The sequence below is a fragment of the Cinclus cinclus genome, chromosome 22 (genome assembly GCF_963662255.1).
Source record: "Cinclus cinclus chromosome 22, bCinCin1.1, whole genome shotgun sequence".
NCBI classification, from domain to species: Eukaryota; Metazoa; Chordata; class Aves; order Passeriformes; family Cinclidae; genus Cinclus; species Cinclus cinclus.
In genome coordinates, this window is record NC_085067.1 from 2805838 (window position 1) to 2825684 (window position 19847).

Genomic DNA, 19847 nt, shown 5'->3' on the forward strand with positions numbered 1-19847 from the left:
TATAAATACACATAAAAATCTGCCTCGGGAGAATTCATTAAATAGGAACGTTTTCACTTGTCTCAAACTCCTGACCAAATTTAAGTCTTCTTTGGTCCCTCACCCTAAAAAACAACATCCTGTTCATCAAGAACCACAAATGTGCAAAAGACTTCTGGGACACTGTGAAAAGGTTGTTTCAAAGTGAGTGTAATCTGTAACAAGTGTCATTTTCCATCCTGGAAATCCAGCTCCTGCCATGACAGGCAGGCCAGAGCCAGGGGCAAACCTGGACACTGCACTGGCACTCTGTAAAATCCAGATCCTGATTTCAATCCTGTGTTTACACCTGGACCAACAGGTCACAGAGTTGCCATCACCTCAGAGACGGTCTAAATCCAGTTCCAACTCAAGATCAACATTCTTGTCAGTGAGAATAATGCAATCTATCTACACTGAGTTAATTTTGGCTACAAAGTGACCACCTTCACTGAGTGCACTTCACTACCCTGGCCAGCCACAGAGGCTGTTTTGCTATTTCTCCTGTGCCTGTTTTTCTTTTATTTTTTTTTCCTCTCTAGAAGTTACTTGAAATCTAAAAGCAACACAAGAAATGCAAACAGACAGGCTACACTTTCAGAAATTCCTCATTTTCTGCTCACTAGAATATAACTGGAATAACTGACATGTCTTGACAGCTGCTTAGGAACACTTGTGACAGGTAAGATAATGCTTATTATCTACAGGTACCTTATCAAGAAACTCTCTTCCTAATCATCACCATTTGTGAAGTGTGCTGTTGCTAAATGAGCTATTTACAAATGTAAACTATGCAATTAAAGTCTTCAAATAAATAGACAACCTTTACATTAGGTAGTGACTTGACAACAAGGTAACAGATCATCAGTTACATCTTTCCAACAAAAATGATCTGTGCATGCTGCCCCCAATTATTTTTTTTTAATGAGGAAAATCCTTGGCTCACAATCTGTTCTGGAAGGACTTTCTCAGTTTTCTTCCTTTATGCTGGGTAATTATGTAAGAACTCCTTCAGTTTTGTTGGATAGTCTGTCATCACTCCAGTAGCTCCAAGATCAAATGCTCTCTTGTATTCTTGTTCTTCATTCAGTACCCAAATGTACACCTATGAAATGGGATACAACAAACAATTTTTTACAGGAAATACTATTTTTTTAAAAGGTGACTTTTGACCTAAATTGTTTGATCTGAGAGAGATATTGCTGCAGATTTAAAATGAGAAATGATTAGACTGTGATGCTGGACTTTCCCTCCTCATCTTCTAAAAGAGACTTTTTTTAATAATGACTCCAATTCCACTACCTGAGACTTCAGATCCTTCTAAAAGTCAGTATTATTTTGGGAAAGCCCCACATAAGATAAGCCTATAAAATCTGCAAAACTGGTTAAGTTTGAAGTGGGGAAAAAAAAAACCCTAAACTTCAAGGGACTTAATTGAAAAATTATTTTCAAAATGTACAAATTTTCTTTTGCAACCAGAGCACTGCAAATATAGGAGCAGCAGCTTTTGCTCAGGAACTGAACAGCAACTCATGGTCCCAGAAAGAAGAACTTGCTGGGGGGAACAGGAACCTCTTTCAAGGCCATCTCTTGTCTGGTTTGACTTCTCACTTTAGCTTTGCCCCACTGTACCTGGATGCCCCGAGCTGTAAGGTGATCAAACAGTGCCTTCCTCATCAGCAGCCTGGAAAGGACAGGGAGATTAATTAATAACTTCAAGTGGGATTTTCAGTGTCTGTTGATGACCTGCAATGAAGTCCCTAGAGTGCGTAGAGTTTTTCACGAGAGAAATCCAATTCTAGAAAACTTCCAGTTCAAGGAACTCAAGTATCAACTCTGCTGAAAAATCAAATCCAGCAGAAAAATCCTTCACCTTGCAGGTAACCTTAGACCATGTCTGATGAACAAACCACTCTGCTTTAGGAAAGGTTTTATCCTTCCCACCAAAACACATGGAAGTGTCCTGGCCACTGGAGAAATTAAACTAACAGATGTCAGAGCCAGGAGACACTGCAGTCACTGAAAACCTGTGACTAAATCCCCTCTGAAGCACAGATATTCTTAAAATGCAAAGTGTTCCTTGCAAGGCAAACAGGGTCTCTCCTCTGACAACATTATGAAACAATCACACCCATGAAATCTGCATTCTGCATTTAATTGCATGTTAATTAGCTGAGCACACTTAAGGACAAAAGCTTAACAGACACAATTGGAATAACTGCCACTGTTACTGCACCTTAGAAAGCTTCAGTGTAGGGAAAATAAAAGCATAAAGCACATCTACAGAAGATTTCAATCTGATTTATCCTGCACTGACAAAAAGCTGAGAGAAACTGAAAATATATAATGCATAGATATAGCAATAGCTAATCTTAGTTGCTTGAGTCAAGTGTTAATATAAAGGCAAAATATAAATAAAAATTTAATCAGAAGCAAATCTTACGTGTCAGCCAGCCAGATAATAAATTTCTGGCTTCTTGACATCTTCTCTGGTTCTTTCAGCCTGTTGAGGAAGAGGAAACCAAAAATTACCAGAGCACAGATTAAAATCTTAGTTGAGATGTTCCTGCAAAAGGAACATAAAGAATTCATCTTGCTCAAATTAGAGCAGTAATTTCACTGCTCAAGACAGTGACTTAAAATTGGGTTACACAAGAGAAATGAGCTACATTTCAGAAAAGCAGCAGAGATGAGAATTCTGCAGCATTTTGAGTAAAGAATAAGACAGATTGTGCAATCTCATATCCACCCTACAGCTTACTTGTCTCTTGGCCCTATCAGACAAATTTGTTCTGGAGAAAAGAGCAAGAATTAGTTGTAAGTGCAGAACTGCTGTGTATTAACTGTGCACAGAATTCTCCCAGGAATATCCTACAGTGTCTAAACCAACAGAAAAGCAACCTCAGCCCCCCCACCCAAAAAAAGCAGTAAAGCAGTGCTCAGGAGGGCATCAGGGTTCACCTGCTTTACCTTGGTGCAGCACCCACTGCTGGGCTGTAACTCACTTGAGGATGATGGAAGGCATGGGGATCTCAAAGAATTCCTCCTTGAAGGGAACAAATGGCAGCAGACCAGTGTAGAACAGGCCAAGGAGCAGGAGGACACGCTGGGCACAGAAGATGGTGGGAATGTCAGAGTTCTGCAGGAACCAGGAAAGAGATTCAGTTATCTTGGTAGATTTTGACTCTGTTGCAATTAAATTTACTCATCAATGCATGTCTAAAGTTCAGCAATCACACCTAAGATTAAACTGCCTAATATGAAATCTAAGTGCTGTTCAGGTAGAAAATGGGGTGTTGTCCTGCACAGATAAACTGAAATAATCAACTAGACTGAAGTATCAACAAGATGGATTTCACTCAGGTGCATAACTCCCTCGGACTAAGCACAATTTTAATTTAATTCTAAATTGTGAAATCCCTCAGCACAGAAAATAGTAGAATCATAGCTGTGAAACAACAGCTTTATGCTGATAGAACTGTGGCCACTAGTGGCCACATCAATTATTTTCATGCAAAGAAACAGACCATCAGCAATCCTTGTAAAAACTGCTTTTTATCAGATGAATGATGTGCAAAATGGGCTCTGAGAACTCCTGCCATAAAATTGCAACGCCCTAAATTCCATAAAACACGAATAAAACATGACTAAGCTTAATTCCTCAAGTATTTTATGGCAGGGTAGAGGAGTGTTAACTGTGCTTGTCTTATTTTAGCAGTACAGCAAGCAGAACAAAATCTGAGCCCAGAATTCCTCACCACGAGTAGAAGCCTGGCCTAGGTGGTTAAATCTTGATTTGCAGGATGCTTTTCTGTAGGTTTTGTCAGCACACAGTAACAAAGCTTAGCTAGACTCAGCCTTACCTCCTTGAAACACTTGCACACAATCTCATAATTGACATTCCCCCACACGGTGAGATGCTCTCTCTTGTACTCAGTCACCAGCTCTGAGACCTGCAGCACAGAAAGCACAACTCTCACATGGACTCACTGGAAATTAAGTGCAGCATTATTTAACTGAAACTCTGCTAGCTTTGGAAATCATGGTAGGAAAGAGTTCTTGACTCGTTCCCATCATTAGGTGGTTGTGATGCTTTGAGGTGCTCAGGACAACTGATTATACCTTAAAAAAAAAAAAACCAAAACAAAAAACCCTAAAGAATTCAAGAAGCCTAAATGACAAACCAGTACTTGCTGGAAAGATTTCCCTCTGGGTTGAACACATCTAGACAATAAAATCATGTTTTTATGCTGCTTTGGAGAGCAACAGTCCCTAAGAAGACCCTTCCCATGAGGTACAAACCAAACATGTCTCCAGCAGTGCTGCAGCAGTTTCTCATCCACATGAAGGGCCCTAAAGAACTTTTATAGAATATCTTGCACAAGATCCCTTCTCTCTCCTGCATTACCTCACACAGGGAGCGGGACCCAACACGTGAAAGGTGAAGCAGTCCAAGAATGCAGATTTTGGTATCACAGACTGCCAGAACTCCAAAAAACTCCTGGAATATCAGCATCATTCCCCTGCCTTCACCCTCAGCTGAGCAGATTCTAATGTACCTTTCTGATCAACACGTTGTTGTTCATTTTGATGTCAATGTTGACAGGAGTTTCTGGAAATGCCTCAAACACCTCTTTCAGGAGTGGGATACGATTGTCTGTCCCCTCACACTGACCTTCTGGGGAAGCAAGAAACTTGTCACTGCTGTGGCCACTTTTAACAAACCACGGATAAAAGCAGAAATGTCAGAGCACTCATTACCTTAAAACTTTATTAAAAGTATACAGTTTTAAGGATAATCACATTTTTAAACAAAAATATGACTTCATTCAGCCGTAATTAACTATGACAAGCTCATTTCCATAATGAAAAAGCCCTGAGCATGTTGCACACTCAGATTTTAACTTCATGAGATTCACTCATTATTTAGCAACAGTAGGAGTGCAGGCAATGTTAAAATCCTGAAATAGCAAACACAGGCTCAGTTACCACACACCAAATGCAGTGAGATTAATGTGAAAAAGACCAAATGAGAACAAAATCTCCTTCTGAACTCCAAGCCATATCTACAGTAACTACTATACTGGTTTCTACAGCCAGGATTATATTTTTCGTTTGGAACATCTTTTATTGTGATATTGAGAAAAGCAAATGCACTTTTCTACTCTCTTTACCAATGCAGGAGATTCCATGCTACAAAACAGAAAACTGAAACAGCAAGAGAGAAACAACTCACCTTTCTGAAAGGTGACATCCAACTTGCAGAGATAGGGTGGAAGTTCCTTCAAAATAAAGAGGAATGGATCATCAATTCAAATGCAGGGATATAATCATGACCCTCCTCCAAAAAGACCAAAGAAATCATATTTCACAAGCCACTTATCTTCTCATCCAAAAAACTGATTTAGTAGCACCACTTTCAGTATTAATTGAACTATTTAGCATTCTTAGATTTGTGTCACCTGTAGTAGAACAAGGCAGAACATTCCCAGATATCTGAATTCAGACATCCAAATTTTCAGATATCTGAAAATTCCACTGTCGAGGCAAGGAAGATTCATCTCCCAGTTTTCCCACTAAAAAACTGGTCATACCAGGAAGAGCTTTTGTCACTCTGCCATCAGTGTGACAAAACATCCCAGCTCCAGAGCCATTCACCCAACCTGATACTGGAGGAGTAAATCACCCTCTGGAATGTGCCAGGAGTGATCTTCTGACTGCACACAGAGTTTAGTGAGGGTAGTTTAGCTTAGGGGTGGTTTTGTTTTGTTTGTTTGGGTTTTTTATTGAGATTAATCCTTCCCTTTAATTCTGGGCACCAGGCACACACAGAGTCCCCTGCCCACTCCACAAATGCATTTTTCAACACTCCCCAGCCCACGTTCTCCTCAACTCACCGAGTATTTGAGGTCAGATATGTTGACATCAACTCCTGTTGATCTCTTCAGGTTCTCATCGTGGGACACAACCACTTGCTCATCTTTTGTCAGGTGACAATCCAGTTCCAGCATGTCTGTCCCCAAATTCACAGCACTGCAAGGAAAAGATGCCTTGAACCACTCGAGTGTTTTGTGCAGCTCCAAACCCAACACATTCCACAAAACTAATCCCACTGAAGGGGCTTTGGATGCTTTAAGGCTACAAGGAGTCTTCACAATCTCTGCTGCAGTGGGAAGCTGATGCAAGAATAAACATCTCTTCAAGCAGAAATGGGATTTTTTGGCTCTGCCTCCCACAGGAATTAGGAAGCTCACCTGTGGATTTCAGCCTTCCACCCCAGGATTGAGAAACCTGCTCCTAAGGGACTGGGTCAGGATTTGGAGTGGGGTGTTTATGAGCAGCAGCACATTTGCCTACTGGAAGAAGTGAGGTTTTGAAAAAAGAAATTGAATCTGTGGTTAGAAATAACAAATACAGGGGTGTGAAAGCTGGGGGTTTTTTTACTTGATTTGCATTAATCAGGGAGGGATGGATCAGGAAATTAGCAGTGGGACTTTCAGGCTTTTGGCCCTTTTATTGGGTAACAAAACAAACTATTATTTTAAAGAAGAAGTTTTCATTTAAATTAAAAAGGAGATAAATCACTAAACATCCATATTTTTCAAAGCAAAATAGCTATTCCTGTCCCAACCCACTGCTTTGAAAAGCTCCAGTCCAATCCCAAATCCACTCCATAGTAGTTTGGCTCATAGGAGGAGTAAGGAAAGCAGAAAATAATATTAATGAAAAATAAGTATGAGAAACCTCACACCAGAACAACAACAACAATAAAAAAAGCTTTACTGCAACGAGCAGTGAATTGCTCATTTCACTAGAAAATAAGTGTCATTCCAGCAGACAAATAAAAGTCTGAATTCTTCCCTCAAAGCCTTTTTATCCACCTCTTAGCAAACCTACACCACTTGTGAGTTGTGCCTACCTGTGTCAATTCGAAGCTGTGTAAATTCAGCACCAGCCTTTTCCTCACAGGCTTTACTGGCTGCTGAACACAGCCCATGAACAGCCACAAATGTAGTAAAAAAAACAAAACAAAAAAAATCAGAACATACTCCCCCAAGTGTTTAACACAATTTCTGGTCCAGCTGGGATAATGATCAAGGAAGGTTATCAAATTAAAGCCAATTTGTGAACTGTTTGCCAGTGCTGCTAATTAAGAATTAGGAGAGGAACAAAATCCTGTTACATATGGAAGAATCACAGGCTGTACTGGGTGATTTTTTTTCCTCCTGAGGGAAAGCAACTCCAAATGTGCTGTAGGAGATTTGCCAGATTTGTAGATGTTCCCATGTTTTATCATTTCACCAGCAGATTTTATTAGCAATATTTCTTGCTTAAGAAAGTCAGGGCTGGTGCTGCATGGAAAAGGGAGAACAACAACTTTCCTTGTTAGCAAATTTGAGATTTTGCCAGGCCCTTACGAGCAGCTCACTGCTAAATAAGCTTCCTAAAGTGCTGAGCTTTCCCAGCTGGAAATCAGTTTGTTCTGACAAATTCACACTGCTCCAGAGAAGGCTCCAGATTCACAACATCATTGTGGATTCAGATCCAACTGCTCCAGAACTCAAGCTGTGAGGCAGGTTCACATTTGTAAATTAGGGTGAGAGTGCTCTTGCTTAAAATCTGTTATTTTATTATCTAAAATCACCACAGAAGCATTTAAATATGGTACAACAAGACTATAACCCCACCCATCTATTATGCATTTTACCTAATAAAACAAACCAAAAATATTATTGTCTTTGATACAAAAAAGCTTATTATTTCCTTCCAGAATATTTGTAAATTAAGCAGTATAGAAACTGAAATTGCCAATAAAGGCCTCCTCCCCTCATACACACATGCTCTTCTGGATTCAACTACAGCAACAGCCAAATATTCCTGCTTGTGCAAACCTGCAGGAACAGCTCCTGCAGACACACCCTGTTTGGCTTTACACAGAATCTGATGGATTATAAATTGATTAGCTCCTATCAGATGTTTGAGCCAATCATGACCATTTTCACCAGATCACTGATTTTCCACCCCAATCCTTTTGCTATTTGACTTGTGAAGATGAGAATGAGCAAATGGGACAGATAAAGCCTCTGGCCCTTCCCAAAAGGAGCCAGAAGAGTTTCCACTCCTAACAGCAGGTGATTGCTCTGCTTCTTGCAGAGGTTTTCCTGGCTCTCTTTACTCGGCTGTGGTGGGTTCAAAAACTGGACCTCAATGCATTTGTTCCACCACAGCTGCAAAATAATTAAAATGGGCAGAAGAGAGTCAGAAAAACAATCACAAAATGTATTACCCCCAGCACAGTCCTTACTCTAAGTATTACTGCTTATTTCTGTGAATGAAATAAAAATAGGTTATGGAGTAACTTTCATTGCAAGAGCTCTTCATGTACAAAATGAGTATGATATGAAATGAAAATTAAGAAACGGTTAAAGAAGGAAGCACTTTCAGAAAGTCTGGTGGCAGACTTGGAGAAAAGGCAGGCCAGCAGGAGGAAAAAAAAAAAAAAAAACCAACAAAAAGCCACACAAAACTATGCTGAGCTTCCATGGAGATAGAAAATAGTGCAGTACTTTCTTTTATTTGGTTGGGAAAGCTGGCACCCCTCAGGCTGCAGGGAAACAGCAAACTGATGAGGCTCCTTAGCACAAAGCAAATTAGAAAAAACCCAAACAAAACAAAGAGGAGCCCACATAATGTGGTTCCTTCTCAGCAGCAGCTGGAGTTTTAGATATGCTGCTTCTTCAAATGCCTTTGAGAACCTCGTTAAAATTCACTACTTAAATGCTGGAGGCTTAAAAGGCTTTCTGGTCCCAACCCCATTTTAAAGCCCTGAGTAAGAGGCTTTCACACATTGCGTGACTGCAGAGTGTGAGCGCAGGGAGAAAAGCATAAACAGCAGCACTTTATAATGATTAATTAATTAATTAAGCATTATAAATAACCATTAAGCACAGTATTGTTTGCTGTTTAACTGGCTAGCACAGCTCAGGCCTCAGGGCTTGTTTCCATTTGTTACTGTGCACAGAGAATAATTTGTGGTATCCCAACTGCTGGTGAAACTGGAGTGGATGTTTGGCAGTCCCCAGGAATCATCCAGAGGAGAACTGACTTTCAGAAACAGGACACTGTGACCCCAAAGAACTGATGAAGTCCCACCTCCCTTGATTGCTTCACTCACTAAAGATACTGAGAGCACCTAATTTAGGTGTTCTCATCCTTCTGTACTCACTGGTGAAAGGCTGTCATTGTGTTCTCCAGGTTCTCTCCAGCACCTACAGAAATAACAAAAATAAAACTTACACAAAATTCTTTTAATCACCTCGATCCCATTGAAGATATAATTAAAAAAACCCCCAGGTTTTAAAATATACATCTTTTGAGAAATGAGGATGAAGCTCAAGGCAGCAATCTCTGTTGCCACCAACCTACTGACCTACTGGAAAGACATGACCTTCTCCAGGTAAAATTATTTGAAAAAAGAGGACTTATCTTGGATTTGTGTAACACTTTGAATATTCAAACCAAAGTGTTTATTTTACCTTGCCTAGGACAATAAGCCCCACAAGCACAGAGTCAGTACATGCAAAAAAAAAAAAATCTATTTGAGAGGTGGTGGGAAGTATACAAGAGGAAAAAAACAACAAAAACAAAAAAGCTATGAACTAAAACACCCAAGACATTCTAAAGCTGACATTCCCTAAATGTATAACCCAGCTGATGCTCAAAAATAGGTGACAAACTCTTTTTTCAGTGCAAGGATATTCCCCAAACAGCACAGATCTGTCAATAAAGGTTTGTGCTGCTGGAGAAGGGAGGTCTCACCCACAAGGAATAAAACATCAATTTCAGTTAAGAAATGAAAGGACAAGCAAATTTAATTTTCTCTCAGGGATGACTAAACTCTGCATCTCCTAAGACAGCATCCTCAGCATAAAAATCTTTGAAAAATCAGACTGATTAGGTGGAAAATGTTGTGCCTTCTCCCTCCTCAGAAAATAGGCAATATAGACTGAACAACAAAACAACCTCAGGTAGGTACACATGCTGATGAAGATATCTATGCAAATTTTAACTGCTCTTTGACAGTAATGAATGACAGACTTTGTAAACAGCAATTATAACAGCTCCAATTAAGGCTCTGCCTATTAACAAGACCTCACCAGGACATACTTACCTAAACCTGTGTTCAGTTAATTAAAGCAATGCACAACCACCAGTTTGAAATTGTTGTTCTCAGGTAGGTTTACAAAATGGAAGATTTAACTAAGAACCATAACAAAAATCCACAGAGTTTAATGTAAAACAATATGGTGAGTCCACAGCAGCTTCTGTGATCAGGCATTCACCAATATTTCATGGGATTTGATTGCAGAACTAGGAATTGGCTGAGTGGCAAAAATGAACCAAGGGACAAAGGAGAGCACAAGAACCTCAGGGTATCCATCTGGTGATTGCCTAACAAATGGGAAACCCCTGCACAGGACCCTGCTGATGAGTTACAAATTAAGTGCAATTAATTGAGGTTTTTAGATAACTTATCAGCTGTGGCAATCCAGCCCATACATCCTGAATAGTGAGGGAAGGGCAAAAACACCTGAGTCAAGTCTTCAATTTGTGAACAAAGCAAGACTACCCTAACATTCCTTGGCAGAAAAGTTCCAAAAGTAAAACTTTTAAGTGGCTGATCTAACAAATCACATGGCACGGAGGTGGTCAAGGGCCAGGGATGGTGACATGTCAGGGGTGGAGAGTCAAATGCATGACTTGTTCCTCATTTCCCCCAAAAAATGCTACAAAGTTGAGAGATCAGCTGAAAGAAAAATTCTAAATCAGCAACCACAGGCAGAAAAGGGAAGTACAGAAGTTATTTGAGCCAAGTAATTTTCTCCCCTGAAAAGTGACAAGGCTGGGCTGGCCAAATGGCTCCTGACACTTCCTCAAACACACCTCCAGCTTCATGAGCTCACGTGCTGTTGTATTCCCTACGAGGATCTGACCTTCCCCAGCCAAAATGGCACATCCCAACATGATGAGGGCACATTGCCACCCTGTAAACACCACCGTGGCCAAGAGGGAGCCAGCAACAAGCACTGCCTCAAGGAGATGACCCTCACAAAATTTTGGGGCCAGAAGGTCAAGGGAGGTGATTATTTCCTTCTGCTCAGCACTGGTGAAACCACAACTGGAGCACCTGGTCCAGTTCTGGGCTCCAAAGCACCAGACTGACATGGATCTAGCAGAGGAAGTCCAATGAAGGGCTGTGAAAATTAAGGGATGAGAGATTCTTGTGTACAGTGAGAGGCTGAAGGTGCTGGAATTGTTTTGTCTGGAGAACAGAGGCTGGGGAGGATCCTACAATGATGAGAGGGAATAAAGAAGATTCATCCAAACTCTTCTTGCTGGTGCCCAGGGAAAGGACAACAGGAATGGGAACAAGTTTAAATATAGGAAATTCAGTTTATAAACGTAAGGAAACCCTCCTATTTTTGTTGCAAGAGTAATCCAACTTTGGAAAATGCTTCCTGGAGAGGTTGTGGAAATTCTGCCCCTGGATGTATTAAAGACTTAACTGGACCATGTCCTGGTTAGCCTGCTCTGGGTCAGATGAGATCTCCAGAGGTCCCTTCCAATCTGAATTATTCTGTGTAAAAATCATCATGCACCCTCTCTCTCACAGACCCTGCAATCCAGGGCTGCTGACATCAACAGAGGACTCCAACACTCAATCAAGACTCAGTAATTGCTCTCAGAAATGACCAATGATCCTACAAAACAAGGGGAGAAAATTCTTTAACAAGAAAGCAAGCAGAATCAGACTTAAAAAACTTTGTACAAGGTTTCATCTCAGAGAGGAAAAAGCCAAACAAATTAAATGTTACCTTGATCTCCCAAATTAATTGGAGGAATGCAACAGGAAACCTGACACTGAGTCTAAAGCTCGAGAACTCAAGTCCCACAGGAATTTATGGTACAGGGTAAACACCAAGGAGAATGAAGCAGGAGTGATCTTCAGCCTCAGATGAGCAAAAAGCTGCTTCAATGTTCAGGACTGTTCGTCCTGCCTCAGCTGAATTTCACAGGAACAACTCTCAGACCCTGGACTTTGAATGCCTGAGGAATAATCCTTCCTTAAGTGAGGCTTTCCTGCTGTTCCAATATAGCTTAGAGGAACTGGCCCAAGCACTTCAAGGCTTAGGACTGTGTATCTTAATTAAGGTCCTTGCAAAGGAGTGAGAACAGAAGATTAAGGGGATCATACCAAGTTCCAACAAAGTCGCCTGCAAGTTTTTAACAGCTTACAAAAAAAAAAAAAAATCCAGGAAACCCTTAAAATTAAGAGATTAAAACCAAGCAACAGATAATATAAATGTTCCACACCAAAAGCTACATTCTATGCTATCCTTAAAGCTATAGCTATAAGCTGTCAAATAAAATAAATGAAAGAAGTGCTAGGAATAATATCTTTACAAGATCAGCTCCAGTTTTTGTATTTTAATAATTCAAGGCAGCAGCATTTGTTAAGGACCACTGGCTAAAAGTTTGACCAACCCCTGCATAAACTGGCACCAAGGATGATACTGAAAACTGTTAAAACTCAGCACCAGACATATCTCACACACAATACAAAAAAAAAAAAATTAGCAAATTGACTGTTTAAAAAAAATAGCTGAGACAGCAGGGAAAAGCAGACAGGTGATTTCTACAGAACAGGAAGGTACAAGCTGCTATATTTTTTCCCCCTCCCAATGCTTTGGAATAGGGAGGAGAAACTTCAAAGCCTATTTTAGACAGAATCAACATGCCTGACTTCCAAATGGAAGAGGGTTTTACCAGGGCACTGAGCCATTCACTGTCTGCCTGCAACACCGAGGGGAGCAAGAACAGAGTCACAGGAAATTCTGTTTTCCCTGAAAGATGAGAGCAAAGCAAACGGGAGGTCAGAGGCAAGAAAACTGATCTCTTGTACCTGACCTAAGCAACAGCCAGACACCCCTCTGGTTCGGGAGAGAAATACCAGGATACCGAATGGTAAGAAGGAAAAAAAAAAAAAAAAAAAAAGACGAGTTTGAGACGGAAAACATCACTCCCCATGTAGGAAAAAAGCTGATTTCGGCTGGCGCGGCGGGACTTCGGAGATTAATTCCGCTCCGAACCGAGGCACTGGTCAGCAGGTGGCACCTAAAATTAGGCTGCGGGAGGAAGGTTTAAAGGCAGCCCCTGTGCAAACCACGGACACCGCACAGCCCCTCACGACCCTCCCGCGCCCGGGGGGAAGGAGCAGCGCCCCGGGCTCCTGAGGGAGCCTCGCCCGGGGGCCATGGAGCCCTGAGCGCCCAGAGCCGGGCGGGGACCGTCCCTCAGGAGCGGCGGACAGCAACAAAAGCTCCTACATCCCATCCCATCCCCTCCCCTCACTCACCGCCGCGGTGCGAGATGTGCCGGCAGCGAAAGCGCTGCCTTTTGGGCCGGTGGAGCAGCCCCGGACACTTGAGGAGGAGCGCGGAGGTGAGGACGTATCCACCCAGCGTGGAGAGCACGTAAAGCGTAGCCGACATCCTGCGCTTGTCACCTGCTGTCCCGGCCCGTCCCGCCTCTATCTGTGTCCCCGTCCCAGCCCGCAGCCGGCTCGCAGCGAGGCGGAGCCGCTGCGGGACGCGGAGCTCCAAAGGCAGCGGCGGCTCTGAGGGAGCGGCGCCTCTGCGGCCGCGCAGCCGCCCCGGCGCCGGGAGGAGCGCAGCGCGCAGGCGCGGCGGCCCCGCGCCCTTCCCTTCTCCTCCCTTCCCGCCTCGGCCGTGAGGGGCTGCTCCGCAGCCGCCGCTGCTTCAGAGGGATAATCTCTAATTACGAGCTTGATTTCCCCACCGCGCCGTCCGCGGCTCTCTGCTTGCAGGTAGAGGGATGTGTTTTTCACACCCCCGCCCAGCGCCCGCCTCATGGGCGGGGCTGTCACGGTCAAAAAGCGCCTTGTAAATGCCGGGGGGTAATTCTCGTTTTTACGGTTTTATTTTTCTACCTGGGTGTTTCGACTCCCTCGCAAGGTGGAAGGATGCGGTTCCCACACCCAGCCCTTCAGAGATGTCGTGTTCCCAAGGAAGGGATGCGTTTTCCCCCACACAGCCCCTCAGAGGTCATAAAATCATGGAACGCTTGGGTCGGATCTTCAGAGATCATCTCGTCCGGCCCTTAATATCGTATTGCAAACAGCGAATGCATTTTCCACACCCAACCCCTCACAGATGCTATATTCCAAACGCAGGGATGCGTTTTCTTCATCCAGCCTCTCAGCAATGTCACATTTCGAATGAAAGGGACACATTTCCCACACCCAGCCCCTGAGAGGTCACAGAATCATGGAATGCTTGGAAAGGATCTTTAAAAACCATCTAACCCAACCCTGAATGCTGTATTCCAAACGAAGGGATGCGTTTTCCTCACCCAGCCCCTCAGAGATGTCATATTCCGAGCAGAAACCAGGTCTCAGCTCCGGTCATGCAGTGTAATTACTGTACTATGGCAAACTGGCAAATTAAATTTTGTGTGCATGCTAATCAGAAACAAATATTCTAGAAATTAAATTAGGTCTCAGCCATACAGCCGCTGTTACTAATGCATCTTACCTTAGTTAAAAGTTGATTTACTGTAGCTGATTTTTTGGCACTGAGAGTCGATAGAGGTGAGCAGAGTTTCTGGCTTTGCTGTAAATACACACCAGAACTGCACTATCTTTTTTGTTGTTGATTTCAAGACAAAATTATTTCTCCCATCATCACATCAAAAGCATAATTTACGTACAAATAGCTTGTTCAGAAAATGTTTTCCTCACCATTGCCTCAATATGACAAAGTAAACTCTTAATTTCAGGCAGTGGTAATTTTTGAATATTCCTAAATAGATATGTAAAAGGACAGATTTGGGAAAAGCACTGTCATCAAAACATCTAGTAATACAGGATGCAGCACTTTATGAAAACCAGCTTTTATTTTTTTACATATGAAAACTTAATAAATGGAAAAATTACATGTCTCAGATCCCTTTTCCTGCTTTGATATCAACTTTATTTCCAATCTGACCACGTTCCAGTGAAATACAGTGGGGAGGAGGCTTCACACAACTGCAGTGACAACTCTTGGGCAACCAAAATCCATGAACTGGATTGAAGAGAGCCTTCTTCAACTAAAACACATCCACCCAAAACCATTTTTTATTGTGTAATTGCTTTCAGTATTCCTCGGAGAACTTTGTAGCTCATTAACTGTTGGCTTTCTTTGGGAGGGAAGCAGGGTCCCCGTTCTGTCACGTAGGCATAGGGAAACCTCAGCACCCAAAGTCCATCAGAGGGAAGGGTGATTTCCTGCTTCTCAGGGTAAAATATAGGACAGGGTGGTGGTCCTGGCTGAACCTAAAAGAAAACACGAGTAGGTAATCAAACATCATTACTACCTTAAGTAGGAAAATGCAAATGGAGGGATTTTTTTCAAATGTGTATTAAAAGAAAAATGGAAGAAATGGTGAAGAATTCTCCAGTTGAGAAAACCAACATTTTTTTCACCTCTTAAATTCAAATGGTAACTACTAATAATTGAGCAGTGAATCACTGCTTTTCTCCACAACATTTAAGATGACAAAGTCATTCTTAAAGAGTCATTACTTTTTTTTTTATAAATAGCAGGGAATGCCAATAGCTCATCCTTGAAAAAATATTTTTGTAAAGTTACTTTGTATATAAAGTATTAACTTGACACGTTGAAGTTTAAGAAATCCCAAGTGCTTATGTAACAGATACTTTTGGAAAGGACTGTCTTGGCTGAAGTTGATTTGAGTTGGGAGTTTCTTGACATCCTTTTGCTGTCACCCTTGTTAATTAATATTTCCACAACCACCCCTGCCTTTGCTGTTCCCAGATTCCCTCCTGCCCTTCCTACCTGAGGCGTTAAGGTGATCTGCAGAGGAGCATCAGGAACCACCACGAAGAGCCTCATGAACTGGGCGTAGTGGGGCTTGAGGCCCCGTCCCTGCGTCGAGGACAGGATGTACAGGGGCATGTCGGAATTGAGGGCTTTCAGGGCAGATTCCTTCGGGCCTCCTCCCATCACTTTCATCACCTTATCAGGCCCTGAGCACATGAACCTCCTCCCACGTGCATCTTCGTACTCAAAGCCCACGAAAGCTCGAGCGATGTCGTCCCTCCGCCGGCCTCTTCCCATCACCACCGCGCTTCTTTTCCCAGGAACAGCCTTGTTGGGTGCAGGCCAGGAATTCGTGTCCAAGTCTCCTTCATCTTCAGTTCTCGTCCTGATGACAATGTCCCAAGGCATTAAATAGTTCGTTCCTGGGATAAAGCCCTGTTGATCTAAGCCTGTGTGGAAGTTATAAGCCTTAGCAGGCCCCAGCTTGACCAGTGACCAACTGGAGAATTTGGGCAGAAGTCCTTTGGGGCAACTGGAATGGAGCATCCCAGGGAGGTACTCGACAGTGGATGCCTGGCGATCTACCAGGCTCGGCCTCTTCTCACTCTTGGAGTCCCCGCTCTGCCCGTGGCTTTCTGCATTGTCCCCTCCACCCTGGGCATCAGGTGGGTAAGTGCCCAGGCTGCCCGTGGACTGGCCCAGGCTCAGGGCTAAGCTCAGGCCTGTGCTCTCTCCCTGAGTCTGAGGTTCTTTCTCTTTGAGTTTCTCGATCTCGCCTTCTGGAGGGGCGGGCGACGACTCGTCCCGAGCAGGTGCGGGGTCAGGTGTGCTTGGCTGAAATATGGGGAAGTTGATGTGCTCCAGTTTTCCACAGCACTTCTCTTCCAGCAACTGTGAGAAAGAAAACGTGGTTTAGTATCCACCCTGAGATGAGGGAGCTCAGAGCCACAACATTCAGCAGCCACAATTATGATTCAAGAGATTTGCACCACGTGAGAACCAAAGCAGCGATGGGAACATGGCCCACAGATGGGATTATTTAAAATTCCCATACACCAACACGTTCAAAAGTGTAAACAGGTGCATAAACAGGTGCTCCTGTCTGTGTGCACTGGTAAAGAGTGGAACTGCCCACCCTGATCAGCCCATTTCTGCTCCCAGAAATGTCTCCCCCAAGCAAAAAGTTGATAAGGTTAAGAGGAAACTTGTGGCCACTTCAGAACACAGACCCTGCAGATGAAGCAAAAAGCACTAACAGACCTAACAGTTACCTGGTAAAAGTCATAATTAGCTGCTTTGATATCAAAGGGGTCCTCTCGAGGAGCTTGCTTCCTTCCACAGTTACAGGCACCAGTGGAACGAGCCCGGCTGTTGTGATACAGAATTGGAGGATTCCTGTCTGCTTCTGGCTTTTCCCCTAAAAGCAAAATCAATCAAACCTTGGGCAAACTGCTCACCATTCAAAACTTTCTTTATTCCCTTCATCCATCACTCCCTCCCTGCTATACACGTATACAAAATGATTTGCCACCAGTTTGTCAAGCAACTCCTCCCCTTCCCACTTTCAACACTGCAAAGTTCCAGGTGAGGTTATACCACTAAACCAAACCCTGTTTGTTTTTACAACCTCTTCCTGAAGGCTCAAAGTTCTTCTGCTTGCAATAAATGTGCAGAAATCAGTTTTGACTCCTTGATCAACCTGGCTATTTAAAACAAAGGGGGATGCTTATGTTTTTTAGAGAACTTTGTTCTTACACTCCTCTTGTTGGGAGGACTCCAGTGTAATTGCTTTTAATTAGTAAGACATGATCAGAGTAACTACTAAAATCAGAGTAAATACAAAAATCAGAGTTAGTACTAACAATGGACTGGCTCCTAAACATTACTCAACATAAAGGAAACCTGCACAGCAGCTCTGCTATGGTCCCACTGCAGAGATGATCACAGAATCATTTGGGGTGGAAAAGACCTCTGAGAACATCCAAGTCCAACCTTTGCCCGGTCACCACCTTGTCAACTGGAGCACAGCACCGAGTGCCACATCCAGTCCTTGAACATGACATTTTAAAGCTGCAAACTTTAATCTTCCACAACATTTCAGAGTCGGTGCTTTCAGCCTAACACGTTTTAAGGCAGATACAAAACCAAACCATGAAACCAAAGCACAAGTGAGCATGTTTACCTGCTTTGGGGAGCAGATGGAACTTGTGCACGCAGTGCTGGTCGGTCAAGCTCCGCTCCTCGCAGAGCTGGTGCCCATTGCTCCAAAACTTGTAGCAGTCCTCGTTGAGCTGCATGGCGTATTTATGGAAGGCTGGGCCCCGGGCGTGCTGGCTGTACACACGCAGGGCCTGGGCCAGCTGGTTCTTGTGCACTGTCATGGTGTAATTGTGGGGCAAGTTGGACTGGTAGGCACTGTGGGCCATGGGCAGAGCCTTCTGGCAACGGTTTTCAGAGAACTTGGTGTCTATGTCTAAGTAGCCTTCCAAAACTTTGATGCTGCTCATAATTTTTGAGCTCAGCTCACCACAGGTCGGGTCATCGTCTTTGCCTTCGATGGTCACTTCATAGAGTTTCAAAGCTGCAGCCACCCACTTCTGGTAGGTCGGGAGCTCAAAGTGAGAGGGCTGTGGGTTCCTCCCCACGCTGTCTTCAAAGCCCTTCTTGCTGAGCACCAGCTCCACGTGCTGCCACAAGAACTCCTTGAGGGTGCAGTCCACGAGCTGCCCAGAGGAGCTGGAGCTGCTGCTCTCTGCGTGGAAGGAGAGCTGCTGCCGGCCGTGCCTCATCATCTGATACCTCCTGGGTCCCGACAGGGTGGGAGCCAGCAGCGAGTCAGTCTCTCTCATGGTGCAGTTGCTCCTGAGCTGGTCGAGAAGCATGGCCACGGGATCATCTCCATCCTGGGGCCCACCAGCCACGATGTACACGAAGGCCTGGTTGGCGGGCACGGTGAACAGGCAGTTGATGCTCTGGTTGGTCAGCACCCGGCTCTTGCGGAAGATGCGGTAGATCTGATCCTCCAAAGCGTGCTGCAGCCTTCTCTTGGGGGAATGCTTCTTGGGGGGTGGCTTTTCCAGGTGACCACAGGGGTCCTGGCCCCTGCTTGGCAGCGGATCCACCTTCAGAGCCCCGTTGAGCTGGAAGAGGAAGAGAAGGCGTGGAGGGCACGGCCTGCAGTTGAGTTTCCACTCCTTGCCGACCGGGCAGTCCTTGATGGCAGCCTTCAGGGAGGGCAGCACCTTCTGCCGCAGTCCGTCCAGAGCCCTGAACACGCGGTCGTAGGTGATGTCGAAGGAACAGGTGGGATGCACCAGCAGCAGGATGTGGCACACGGAGAAGAGGTAGAGGAGGCTCAGGCAGTGCAGCTTCTCCTGGTGCTTCCAGAACTCGTGCGCCTCGGCGTGGGGCAGCGGAGCCGGGCCTCCGGAGGGGTGGCCGGGCCCCGCCTCCCTGTTCTCGGCCGCCGCCAGGTCCCCGCAGGCGCGCAGCAGCTGCGGCGTGTCGCAGATGGAGGTGAGCACCAGGTACAGCACGCGGCTCTCCTGGCTGTAGTACGCCTGCAGATGGTTGTAATCCTTTGTGGCCGGGTCTCCATCCTGCCCCGCGGCGCCGTCCGCCAGCTCGGGATCCTCCTCCGGGAACAGCGGGAACACCTGCCGGTCGCACACGGTGCTCACCAGGGCCTCCTTCTCGGAGCAGAGCTGCAGCGCGGTTTTACCGAAGATGCCCACCACGCACACCTCCTCCTCTCCGCCCGCCGCTCCGCCCGCCAGCAGCAGCTCCCGCAGGCTCATGGGCCCCGCGGCCGTGCCCATGGCCCCGGGCGGCGGCATCGCCCGGCCCCGCTCCCGGCCGGAAGCGGCGGAGCCCCGGCCCCGGCCCCGCGCATGAGCGGCCCCGCCCCGGAGGGCGCGGACCCGG

General features: G+C 44.7%; 2 protein-coding genes across 2 annotated transcripts; both read right to left on the minus strand.

Annotated features, from left to right (window-relative positions):
* Window positions 1-1000: 1000 nt before the first annotated feature.
* Window positions 1001-13571, minus strand: GDPD1 (glycerophosphodiester phosphodiesterase domain containing 1). The gene is made up of 11 exons (XM_062506964.1): window positions 13436-13571; window positions 9245-9287; window positions 5916-6051; window positions 5255-5300; window positions 4996-4998; window positions 4578-4693; window positions 3882-3971; window positions 3024-3157; window positions 2462-2521; window positions 1651-1702; window positions 1001-1123 (listed from the first exon to the last, which is right to left on the minus strand). The coding sequence occupies exons 1-11, from the start codon at window positions 13569-13571 to the stop codon at window positions 1001-1003; spliced, it is 939 nt and encodes a 312-aa protein (XP_062362948.1).
* Window positions 13572-15044: 1473 nt separating this feature from the next.
* On the minus strand, window positions 15045-19741 carry SMG8 (SMG8 nonsense mediated mRNA decay factor). The gene is made up of 4 exons (XM_062507038.1): window positions 18106-19741; window positions 17195-17340; window positions 15939-16814; window positions 15045-15415 (listed from the first exon to the last, which is right to left on the minus strand). The coding sequence occupies exons 1-4, from the start codon at window positions 19739-19741 to the stop codon at window positions 15218-15220; spliced, it is 2856 nt and encodes a 951-aa protein (XP_062363022.1). The 3' UTR covers window positions 15045-15217.
* Window positions 19742-19847: the final 106 nt, after the last annotated feature.